Source organism: Ostrinia furnacalis, unplaced genomic scaffold (genome assembly GCF_004193835.3).
Source record: "Ostrinia furnacalis isolate ACB-3 unplaced genomic scaffold, ASM419383v2 OfSCF6691, whole genome shotgun sequence".
In the NCBI taxonomy this organism is placed as follows: domain Eukaryota; kingdom Metazoa; phylum Arthropoda; class Insecta; order Lepidoptera; family Crambidae; genus Ostrinia; species Ostrinia furnacalis.
The window spans coordinates 1,272,686-1,285,078 of record NW_021136930.1 but is presented as its reverse complement, the minus strand read 5'-3'; the positions used below and the strand labels follow the sequence as shown (position 1 = coordinate 1,285,078).

Sequence of the window (12,393 nt, the reverse complement as noted above, 5' to 3'; positions counted from 1 at the left end):
TTTGGCCCCATTCAATCTTCATTGGTTCCGATCGAATGAGCGAATGTAAAAATATTAATTACTGCACAAAAAATATTTGAAGATTATCCATTTGACCTTTATTTGTTACAGCAACATCTAGAAATTCTTGCCAACTAGAACTTTTTTAACAATTACGGTATTTAATCCGCTAGTTTTAAATCACAATTGCATCAAGGTTTGCCAGCTTTAAAGGTCAATCGAATGAGAGGAAACTCCTCCGTGTTATTGTTGCATTGTCAGAGATTTCTTGGATGTTAGAGGCACCGCAATGAACTCTGATATTTCGACATTCAAAGGCTAGAATGTGACATTACTTTGCCAAAAGTGGGTAATAATGGTTCGAGTTTTAATTAAGTAGTAGGTATATTATAGGTATGTAGTCAATGTTATAAGGCTACTGAAATATTAAGGTCGTGGAAGTAAATATAAGATTAAAGAAGTGATTGAGAAAAAGAAAGATTTCTTTTGTTTCTGTCATTCTTGCCCCGTTTCTACACCTATGTTCTGTCCTTGTCTCAGTCTTCTCTTGGTGAAGATTCCCTCTCATAATGTGTCTGGTACTGGACGTTTTACGATAACGATTGTTTATTCGATACGAAGTTATGTTTCAAGTGTATTTTATGTCTGTTATTTAGTTAGCACTAGCAGGGAAATCAAGACCGCCCATTGCCTCTCGATTCTGTTACTGTAACAACAGATTACACCAAAAAGCGAGCAGCTAAGCCAACCTAGGCTTCTGCAAGCTTCTGGCAGTGATGCCGGTGATTTTTATTTAAGTCTGTTGATCTACCACGCTCCTGCACTCTATGAGATATCTAACGTAAGCATTTTGTTGTTCCCAGGCAGAACAGCGGCTCGCAGCGCGGCGAGCGGCGCGGGCGGAGGCGCGCGAGATCCGCATGCGAGAGCTGGAGCGGCAGCAGCGCGAGCAGGAGGACCATGCCGACAAGGCCTACGACATGTACGCGGGGAAGCTGCCCGGTGAGTGGTGTGAGCTGCGGAGCCTGCTGAGACAGCGACTGGTCTCAGCCCGGCTGCTGCTGGTTACATTAGATCATGCGCGAGCTGGAACGACAGCAGCGCGAGCAGGACCATGCCGACAAGGCCTACGACATGTACGCGGGGAAGCTGCCCGGTGAGTGGTGTGAGCTGCGGAGCCTGCTGAGACAGCGACTGGTCTCAGCCCGGCTACTAGTTACATTAAGACGCGGATGCACGAGCGGAGGAGGTTCAGATCCGCATTCAAGCTCAAACGGCAGCAGCACAAGTATACAAACTGCCTGATAAAGAGAGACTTCTGTGACTGTAGGTAGACAATGTCGTCTTATTACAAACGAGCAAACTTAACTATATCTTTATCTCATTGTAGATCTTTACAAAAACGCTATTCCCGAGCCCGATTTCTAAAGTAACGAATAAAATACCGCGTTTCGCAGCATGGTTAGATGTAGAACCTCTTTCTGAGTTTATAGCCATGCCTGATTGATTATAGTGTTGATTGAGGTGCATGCTTACACATTCCATTCACATGCGCGTGACACTACGTTATAATCTCCTTTATTTTCAAACGAGTTTATTAGACATTAGACACGGACTTTATTGGAGCAGAACAATACATATTAAACATTACATGATAAGGATATGTTTGCAATACATAGGAAATATCGAAACAACTTTCTTTTATTCAAGGTGTAGTTACAACAAGGTCTTCTTACAAAAAGTACAACAAATTACGGAAAGAATTTTACTGTACATGTATAATCGTAATAACTTAAGCAAAAGTAGAGCATACCATCGCAATGTTGGTAGATCTTTGTCAATAAATAAATAGAAATTTATGTCGTCCGCTAAACACGAATGCGTGTTAGCGTCGAAGCCAATCCAATCCGTCTCAGCTTGTCAATGATGGAGTCATGAAGCCTGTTAGAAAGGCAACAACACAATAATTGCCCAGACGTTGACGAGTCTATTAAAAACGCATTAACTCGGAATGTTAATACGGTTAAACGAATACGTTTTGAAATCAAAGGGGGAAACTTTTACTTCAAGCATGTTTATAAAGTCTTCATTCATATTTTATAATTTCTTCATTAAAAATATTACACTCTTAATGAACCTGGTAAATTGCACGTATAAATTATGATGCCTTAACTCCTAAGTCTGATACGTCAAGTCAACGGCAATGGATGAATGGGTTCCGAAATAAATGGTTTTAAGGGGTAGTAGTTTCAACTAGGAGTACTCTTAATTTTGACCCATTAAAATACCACATACACATTTTCAACGTCGTTTCGGCGATTTCTATTCTCTTTTGTCTTTTCTGTTTTGCGCGCAAGGCGGACATTGTTATGTTGATTCCAAGGCTAAGCACTCATGAAGCAGTCTTTACAAGTGCCCGCTGCGGTTGTGGGCCCGCAGCCGCACCTTTGTAGAAAGCTAATAGGTACCTATTTAAGTAAAAAATAGATGCACATTGCACGATTGCATTTTTCGTAAGCGGCGTTCGTGAAGTTTGTTTGCCAGAGACGTGACGTCATTCCCTTGGTGTTGCAGAGACGGTGGGCAGGCGGGGGGGCTCGCGACTGGCGGGACTCAGCCCTGGAGGACTACACTCGCCGAGGAGGAGCTCGGAGGACTCGGCCGATGACGTCTTCAACATTAAGGACCTCAGGGTAAGCACTCAGATAGATACCTCCGTGGTTTATTTCCAGCAATCTTCTGGCAGCTGGTATAGACTAAAACAGTATTGTCTCAACCCCGGCGGGCTGCAATCGCTGCAATGGATTACGGAGGACTCCGCCGATGACATTTTCTACGTGATGTCAGAATTATGAGAAACCCTTTGGCAGCTCATTTAGACTGAAAAAGTGATGATGGATGAACTTATGGGGATGGGAGAGGAGAGGCCAGCCTCCCTGGAAATTGTATGTCCTACCTTATGTTTCTACCTTGGTGTGTGTAGAATCCTGATTAATTTTTTTCCTGATATTATGTCCTTATCCTTTCAACATTCGACAACTGGGACAGCATTTCCATCGTTTTATTTCAACATCGTTTCCCTCTAACTTGCAGCACGAGCTGAAAGAAGTGGAAGAGAAATTCCGCAAGGCGATGATCCTGAACGCGCAGCTGGACAACGACAAGGCGGCGCTGGGCTACCAGCTCGAGCTGCTCAAGGACCGGATAGAGGAGCTGCAGGAGGAGCACGCGCAGCTGTCGGTATGTTCTGTTCCAGTGTTATGTAGACAAGTCCCGCGAGGCGACGATCCTGACGCGCAGCTGGACAACGACAAGGCGGCGCTGGGCTACCAGCTCGAGCTGCTCAAGGACCGGATAGAGGAGCTGCAGGAGGAGCACGCGCAGCTGTCGGTATGTTCTGTTCCAGTGTTATGTAGACAAGTCCCGCGAGGCGACGATCCTGACGCGCAGCTGGACAACGACAAGGCGGCGCTGGGCTACCAGCTCGAGCTGCTCAAGGACCGGATAGAGGAGCTGCAGGAGGAGCACGCGCAGCTGTCGGTATGGACAGCGACTGGTCTCAGCCCGGCTGCTGCTGGTTACATTAGATCATGCGCGAGCTGAAGCGGCCGCAGCGTGAGCAGGACCATGCCGACAAGGCCTACGACATGTACGCGGGGAAGCTGCCCGGTGAGTGCCCGACTGCCGAGCCTGCTGAGACAGCGACTGGTCTCAGCCCGGCTGCTGCTGGTTACATTAGATCATGCGCGAGCTGAAGCGGCCGCAGCGTGAGCAGGACCATGCCGACAAGGCCTACGACATGTACGCGGGGAAGCTGCCCGGTGAGTGCCCGACTGCCGAGCCTGCTGAGACAGCGACTGGTCTCAGCCCGGCTGCTGCTGGTTACATTAGATCATGCGCGAGCTGACGCGCAGCTGGACAACGACAAGGCGGCGCTGGGCTACCAGCTCGAGCTGCTCAAGGACCGGATAGAGGAGCTGCAGGAGGAGCACGCGCAGCTGTCGGTATGTTCTGTTCCAGTGTTATGTAGACAAGTCCCGCGAGGCGACGATCCTGACGCGCAGCTGGACAACGACAAGGCGGCGCTGGGCTACCAGCTCGAGCTGCTCAAGGACCGGATAGAGGAGCTGCAGGAGGAGCACGCGCAGCTGTCGGTATGTTCTGTTCCAGTGTTATGTAGACAAGTCCCGCGAGGCGACGATCCTGACGCGCAGCTGGACAACGACAAGGCGGCGCTGGGCTACCAGCTCGAGCTGCTCAAGGACCGGATAGAGGAGCTGCAGGAGGAGCACGCGCAGCTGTCGGTATGTTCTGTTCCAGTGTTATGTAGACAAGTCCCGCGAGGCGACGATCCTGACGCGCAGCTGGACAACGACAAGGCGGCGCTGGGCTACCAGCTCGAGCTGCTCAAGGACCGGATAGAGGAGCTGCAGGAGGAGCACGCGCAGCTGTCGGTATGTTCTGTTCCAGTGTTATGTAGACAAGTCCCGCGAGGCGACGATCCTGACGCGCAGCTGGACAACGACAAGGCGGCGCTGGGCTACCAGCTCGAGCTGCTCAAGGACCGGATAGAGGAGCTGCAGGAGGAGCACGCGCAGCTGTCGGTATGTTCTGTTCCAGTGTTATGTAGACAAGTCCCGCGAGGCGACGATCCTGACGCGCAGCTGGACAACGACAAGGCGGCGCTGGGCTACCAGCTCGAGCTGCTCAAGGACCGGATAGAGGAGCTGCAGGAGGAGCACGCGCAGCTGTCGGTATGTCCCATGGAAATAATATCTTGAATCTTTCTTTCATTCTTTACTAGTTGGTATTACCTGAGTCTCTATAAAATAGATGATTGCACTTAGTAGAGTTTACACTACAGTCATTTATTCGTGAACTTTATTTTATTAGAAATCAAATCGAATCCATACTGTTTCTCTAGACTTCAAACAATCTGTGTGTTTACCATGAGTTTACGTTAGGTGTGCTTGCTAGTGACTGTGTATTGTATGACATATTGTAGAGCGCCCCTAGGGGCTACTTTCAAGAACTAAAATCTTCATAGATTTTTTTGACGCACTCGTAAGCTGCGCTGACGTAAACTCATGGTAACCACTTGTATAAAAATCATTGTTCAATGAGTATTCAAGTATATTTCTTGGATAGAACTCGACTTAGTAAATATCCGCTACCCAGATAATGTCATGTTACCAAGCATACTCTCCCAAAGAAACATCGTTCCTCTGTGCTTCTATAAACTGCACTTTATTGAGAGACGTTTGCTATCCTTTTAGCGTGAACACAAAGAAAAGTGCTCAGCCCACGAGCGGTTACGGCGCGAGCACGCGTCCCTCGAGCGGGAAGTGACGTGCGCGCGGGACGCGGTGCGCGCGCGGGACGCCGCCGCCGCCGCCGCCGGCTTCGCCTTCGTGGAGGCGGGCGCCGCCGCCGACGTGCCCGGCTTCGGCGCCGTGCCGCCGCTGGCGCTCGTCTCGCATCAAGCGGACCAGATGCTAGGAGACGCTTCTGAGGGGACGCTGGGTAATGTAGCTACTTTTGATTGTTCTTATTGTGATTTGTTTTGCGCTCGTCTTGCATCAGGCGGACCAGATGCTCGGGGACGCTTCGGAGGGGACGCTGGGTACTGTAGCTGCTTTGATTGTTCTTATTGTGAATTGTTTTGCGCTCGTCTCGCATCAAGCGGGCCAGATGCTAGGAGACGCTTCGGAGGGGACGCTGGGTAATGTAGCTACTTTTGATTGTTCTTATTGTGAATTGTTTTGCGCTCGTCTCGCATCAGGCGGACCAGATGCTAGGAGACGCTTCGGAGGGGACGCTGGGTACTGTAGCTACTTTGATTGTTCTTATTGTGAATTGTTTTGTGCTCGTCTCGCATCAAGCGGACCAGATGCTAGGAGACGCTTCGGAGGGGACGCTCGGTATTGTAGCTTCTTTTGATTATTCTTATTGTGAATTGTTTTGCGCTCGTCTCGCATCAGGCGGACCAGATGCTAGGGGACGCTTCGGAGGGGACGCTGGGTACTGTAGCTACTTTGATTGTTCTTATTGTCAATTGTTTTATGTATCTACTAAATCGTACTAGCGGCCGCCCGCGACTTTGTGTGCATGGACCTCGTTTTACCCCCGTTAGATATCATGTTGATAGATGGCGTTTCACGGCATGAATATTTACGAACGTCAAAAATAGTACTTTGTCTAGCGCTGTAGATTTTAAACAATGACGATAGATGGCGCTTTTTAGACACGTCTTATTTATTTATTGAAATTTATTTGTCACATATCGTCATAAATTATAGCCTATATGTTAATCTGGGTTATAAACAATAATGCTGTAAAGTTTCAACAAAATCCGTTCAGTAGGTTTGTGTGAAAGAGTAACATCATCCAGACATCCAAACTTTCGCCTTTGTAATATTAGTAGGATAGGATTGGTAGCAGACGTGGTCATTATGTGAAATGTGAATCAACATGAGCGAGAGATGCTGCAGCCGTTGAACTGTGACTGTAGTCGGACGGGTATCTGAGGAAATAATGATTTCCAAACATTTTCTCTCTATTTTCTACCCTCTGACAGATATAAGTTGTTCTCTTTCTTTAAACATTTTAAACGACCTAGTGGTTATAGGGGGGCTATCACACGATATCCTTATGTGTCGAGGAGGAGAGTGCACACTAGACTTTCTTGTGCAAATTAGTTGTCCATGTCACAAACCACAACCGTGTATCAACATTACAAAGCTGCTCGCTAGTTTTCTCGTGCGTTTCCATACCGCGAACCTGGCTTGCGAGGAATTCCTAACAAGCCTCCCACATTATGTCAATGCACGCCTTAACTCTCCAATCCATGCATGGGTCACGTGTACAGTATGGCGGTTATCACACTGCGCCGCGCTTCGCGGCAGAGCAGACGCGTTGTCAGTGTGTTGTGCCGCGCGTGTTTTCTATACAAACTGAGGTACCTACTTGCCTACAATAATTAAATCTGTCGTCCCGCGTACCGCGGCGCAGTGTGATAACCGCCTATATCATCGAGCGTGTATAACTAACTTTGTGCTTGCAGACGTGCGGTTGCAGAAGCTCCTCAGCTCGAAGACGGCGCTGGAGTCGGAGGTGCGCAAGCTGAAGCTCACGCTCAACGAGGAGCGCGCGGCGCGCCACAACGGCGTCGCGCACCACCACGACCACGAGTACGAGACTGAGCGTGAGTTGACAACTTTTTTTATTTTATTTTATTTATTTATTTATTTTTATTTATTAGGAAAACGTACAGCTTATATTATGATACATGTAGAATAAAAATAATAAGTCTTACACAAGCCTATGAGTTTTCACTGGTTTTTATCCACAACGAGGAAGCTCTTGGCCTGCATCTCACCTGAAAGAAAGTTTTGATTCGGTCGAAGGTGGAAGTGAGCTTCACCCGGAATTCTCGGCCATACGGTGTGCTGCGGCGCCGGAGCGATGTCGCTACCGTCCTGCATATAAAAATCAATGGTATGCTAGAGGATGCGTTCCGGCGCCGCACCGCAGGCACACCGCACTTCGATTGAGCGAGACGGTGCCGCGTATTGCGGCGCCGTATACCACATGTGTACAGTGATGCGGCAAAATGTTTCTTCTCACTAAAGAGGTTTCATGTTTTATTTTTGCAGTGCTGCACCATATTTACTATGCATTTTTTAACGCTGTCATTATAACTGACTTCACTTATTTATCAAAATTTTGTTTACTCGCAGTGGAGACCCTCCGACGAGGCGTGACGGAGGCGAAGGCCCGCGCCGCGCGCGCCGAGGCCGAGGCCGCGCTGCAGGCCGCCGCCGCCGCCCGCCTCGAGGCCCAGCTGGCCCGGCTGCGCGCGCGCCAGGACCACCAGGACGAGCACGAGGAGCTGCTCAAGCAGGAGCGCCGCAAACTGCAGCGCGAGGTACGTGCATGCAGTGTTATGCATAAAAAAAAAGCATTTAATGCAGCCCCTGATGNGCAGAGCATTAAATGCAGCCCCTGGTGTCGTTGATAGTGCTCCGGTTGCTCTGATGCAGGCTAGCCGTTGTAGGCTGCTCAATTTCTGTATTGTTGTCATTTGGTTGACCTTGCTGCACCAGACGGCAGAGGCATAGGTTATTATCGGTCTCACGACCGCTGTGTACAGCCATAGGGCGATTGCGGGTTTTAGTCCCCATCTTGACCCTGCCATTCGACAACAACTCCACAGAGCCATTTTGGCTTTTTGAATGATGTTGTTTAGGTTCGAATTCCAAGTAAGCTTTTGGTCAAAAGTTACCCCTAGATACTTGGTTTCGCTTGAAAAAGGAAGAGTTTTTCCGTTTAATTTCAGATTTACCAGTTTTTCCAGTTTTCTCTTCCTCGTGAATGGTATTATCACTGTTTTATCCGCATTAATAGATAATTCGTTTTCTCTACACCACCTACTTATGGTGTTGAGAGCGCCTTGCATTAGACTTGAAATTGTGCTCAGGCAGGGACCTCTGATGATAACCACTAGGTCATCAGCATAGCCTTGAGTATCATAGTCTTTTTCTGCCATATAAAAGTGGGGATAGTACGCCTCCTTGTGGACATCCTCTTGTGGCAAGAAATTCAAGCTTTGCAGCATTGAGGGTTATGTTTACTACTCGGTTGGAGAGCATGTTTTTTACCCATCTGATGGTGCTTATATCAATCCCTTTTGCCTCCATTCCTTTTAGAATGGTTTCTATAGGGGTGTTGTCAAATGCACCTTCAACATCGAGAAAAGCACATAGGGCCGTTTGCTTATCCTCTAGGGATTTTTGCACCTTATCGACCAGATCGAGCAGGGCTGTTTCAGTAGATTTTCCCTTTTGGTATGCATGTTGGTTGATGCTTAGTGGTCTTTTCACTAAGTATTTGGCTCTAATGTGCTGGTCTATTATCCATTNGGTATGCACTACCTTACTTCCGTCGCATAAGGAAGACGGGTAATTACTAATATCCCTGCGTTTGTTCTTAATATACGACCGAAAGTATTTAGAATTTTTGGAGATTTTTTGTTCGATAATATCAAGATAAGAGTTAAAACATTTCCTCGATTGTTTTTCGCATCGTTTACTAAGAAGCCTAAAAGAAATCTTGTCTAAAGGATTTTTATAGAGCTTGTATCGTTTTCTATATTTATTCTTTTCTCGTAACATTTTTTCAAGATGTTTACCAACCCACGGTGGCTTAGATCTACTCCTCATGGTAAAAGATGGTACATGGTTTTCGATAACTTCGTCAACAACTTGGTAATATTTTTCGACCATATCATCAGTGTTAACATTTAAGAACTTATTATACCAGTCCACACCAGCTAATTCCCTATTAATAGCATCATAGTCTGCCTTTCTAAAATTAAGTGTAGTTGTATCTTTAGGCTGCAGATTGTGCTTAGTATCAGCATGTAGGAGGATTTCCAGTGGATTCCAGTTCCTTGTGAATGGTATTATCACTGTTTTATCCGCATTAATAGATAATTCGTTTTCTCTACACCATCTACTTATGGTGTTGAGAGCGCCTTGCATTAGACTTGAAATTGTGCTTAGGCAGAGACCTCTGATGATAACCACTAGGTCATCAGCATAGCCTTGAGTATCATAGTCTTTTTCTGCCATCTTAATAAGTAGTTTGTCTACTGCTAGGGTCCATAAAAGTGGGGATAGTACGCCTCCTTGTGGACATTCTCTTGTGGCAAGAAATTCAAGCTTTGCAGCATTGAGGGTTATGTTTACTACTCGGTTGGAGAGCATGTTTTTTACCCATCTGATGGTGCTTATTTCGCGCTCCCTAGCGCGCCTCTCTCGCCCGCCTCGAGGCGCCAGGACCACCAGGACGAGCTGCTCAAGCTCTCACTCACTCGCTCAAGCTCAAGCTACAGCGCGACGTAGAGGATTATGTGGGACTCTCCCAGCCAGAAGGGCCCGACGATGTCCTCCGGGACAATTGATTATTATCCTGTAATTGAACATTCGTCCGAGGCTCCGTCTCGGGCTATGGTTCGCTCTTGAGCGAGCCCATCCGGACGTGCACGCTCACTAGCGCGCCTCTCTCGCTCACTCGCGCGCCTGTCTCGCTCACTCGCGCGCCTGTCTCGCTCACTCGCGCGCCTGTCTCGCTCACTCGCGCGCCTGTCTCGCTCACTCGCGCGCCTGTCTCGCTCACTCGCGCGCCTGTCTCGCTCACTCGCGTGCCACTCTCGCTCCGTCGTGCGTCTCTCTCGCGCACTTGCGCGCCGTTCTCACTCACACACGCGCTAGGACCACCAAGACCGGGGGTATAAACCGAGCAGCAGAATAGGTGCATGTCATTTTCGCTACACATGCGCATTGGGACTTATTCTAGGAAGTAGTGATCCATGCTCAGCGGTACAGGACCTCAAAAGTTGTAAGTGCTTTTGCTTAGTAAGATGAGACCTGCGAGAGGTGGTTGGAGAAGGATTGGTATCTTCTCCGCCTACTTATATGTTGTCAGCGGATGGGGTCAACGAAAAAGTCAACTTCTGGGCCACTCTACAGCCTTTTTTAGCCTCAGTCAGTGCCGCTCAATCGTAAAATAATTTATTCACTTTTAAGTCACTTAGATAACTGGAACAAAAATACTTTATCAAAGAAACAGATAATATGCCATTACAGCAGCTCATTTGTTTTCAGGAAGTCGTTGACTTCTGGGCCGTTATCAATAATGGCGATAGTTAACGGTACAGTGGACTCAACCACAGTGTGCGATCCCTTCAACACTTCTTAATACCTTATTAAACTGTGAGCTTGGTGTACATCCATTGAGAAATTATAAAGAAATCTGTCAAAATACATTGCAAAATGGATGTATACGGCTTTGATATAAAAGTGTGAATAACTTATTAAAATGTCTTAACAAATGTTATGTAAATAGTTTCAGATTTCTATAATACTTGTGGAATAACTTGAGTTAAGAAACCTTAAAACCATTTAAGAAAAGAAATTCCTTAAAATAACAAGCAAAATCTGGAAACCCATTGCATGGTGTACATAGACTATAGAATCCATCAAATAAACCAGTTATCATAATCCAACCCACAATGAATGTACAGAACGTAGACTCACATCGCAGGCGCGCTAAGCAGGTCACGCACACACTGAAAATTGTCTATGCCGTGAAATGTTTGTGTTAATATTGTCACTTTTCGTGTCCCAAATGACGCAATAATTGCTAATAAATTGTCCTACTTTATACTTCGTACCGAGTAAAAAATATAATGCCTTTTTATAGATCCCTTCTTTTGATGTGCTACCCAAGGACTTCGGCATGTAGTGAGTCTACTTTACGTACGTTTATTGTGCCACCGCGGTATTATTACCAATATCTTACGTTTACTCTCTGCCCAGGCGCGGGAAGCCCTCAACCGAGTCGAAGAGCTGGAGACGGAGAACAGCCACCTCACCAAGCGGCTGGACAAGCTGAAGAACGCCAAGTCGGCTCTCCTCAAGGAGCTGTGACACTGCTGACTGTTAGACGTCATCCTCTCCGCCACCATGGGGTAACGTGACATGGACTTGTATACGCAGCGGATAATATTTGTAGTATTTCATTTTGTGTAAAGGAAATGGGCCTCTGGCATTGACGTAAAAATGAGATGGCTAATGAAGACGGGCAAGACGGCACGCGTGACGTAATACAAATCTCGCCAACTTTTGGAGTGACGCAATCGTAGTTCAATACTTCGATTTCTATGCTCATTAGTACAATAAAACAATCGATATTCTTAATACGTTATGACTATGGTCACTCAATTGCGAGGTAGGAGGCAACCCGTCTAGCCAGGTTGTTTCCGTATAAGACATTATTGTGCCCTACTTATATTACCTAACATAATTATGTTGACGCCAGAGACTCATTTTCTTCATTAAAACACCTCTAGTTCTTCGATATTAGGAGCGTGGTAAGTGGAAGATAATATTCGATTGACTGGTCAACACGTCTTCCGCTGATTACGTGCGCCGTCCCATTGCGTAAATGTGGATGCATGTAACGTTAACACTACTTGTAACCATACGTGTATTTAAAAGAAGATTCACGCCAATTAATACTGACTGCTTCGGCTAAATCATGATAATAATATACATTTGTTTATTTAAATAATTCATAATATTTGACAGCATATTTATTTTAATTTTTACGTTTATTTCAATTTCAGCATTTGCAGTTTGCATTATTTTATTCCGTATTACAACTGACATTTATTTTATTATTATTATTCTACAAAATATCATGTAATGGACATGATTATATATTTATGACATAATACGCTTTATTAACCGTGAAGATAATTCCTGACTCCCCCTTTACTTTCGTCTGACACCAAGCCAATAGGTACTTGAATATGATTTAGTATTCATT

The 12,393-nt window shown here is 46.4% G+C and overlaps 1 protein-coding gene across 11 annotated transcripts in view; it reads left to right on the top strand.

Annotated features, from left to right (window-relative positions):
* The window catches only part of LOC114362703 (leucine-rich repeat flightless-interacting protein 2), a 36,634-nt gene extending 24,779 nt beyond the window's left edge, over positions 1-11,855 (top strand). For 10 of the 11 annotated variants that reach the window (XM_028318208.1, XM_028318207.1, XM_028318209.1 and 7 more), the window contains 8 exons: positions 864-1,002; positions 2,575-2,693; positions 3,094-3,198; positions 3,963-4,754; positions 5,277-5,523; positions 7,064-7,204; positions 7,740-7,927; positions 11,382-11,855. In XM_028318208.1, coding sequence (XP_028174009.1) covers positions 864-1,002; positions 2,575-2,693; positions 3,094-3,198; positions 3,963-4,754; positions 5,277-5,523; positions 7,064-7,204; positions 7,740-7,927; positions 11,382-11,492 — 1,842 coding nt within the window. In that variant the 3' untranslated portion in view covers positions 11,493-11,855. Of the gene's footprint in view, positions 1-863; positions 1,003-1,043; positions 1,157-2,574; positions 2,694-3,093; positions 3,199-3,962; positions 4,755-5,276; positions 5,524-7,063; positions 7,205-7,739; positions 7,928-11,381 lie in introns of those variants that run through there. The other variant, XM_028318213.1, reaches the window with a different exon arrangement.
* The last annotated feature ends 538 nt before the right edge of the window (positions 11,856-12,393 follow it).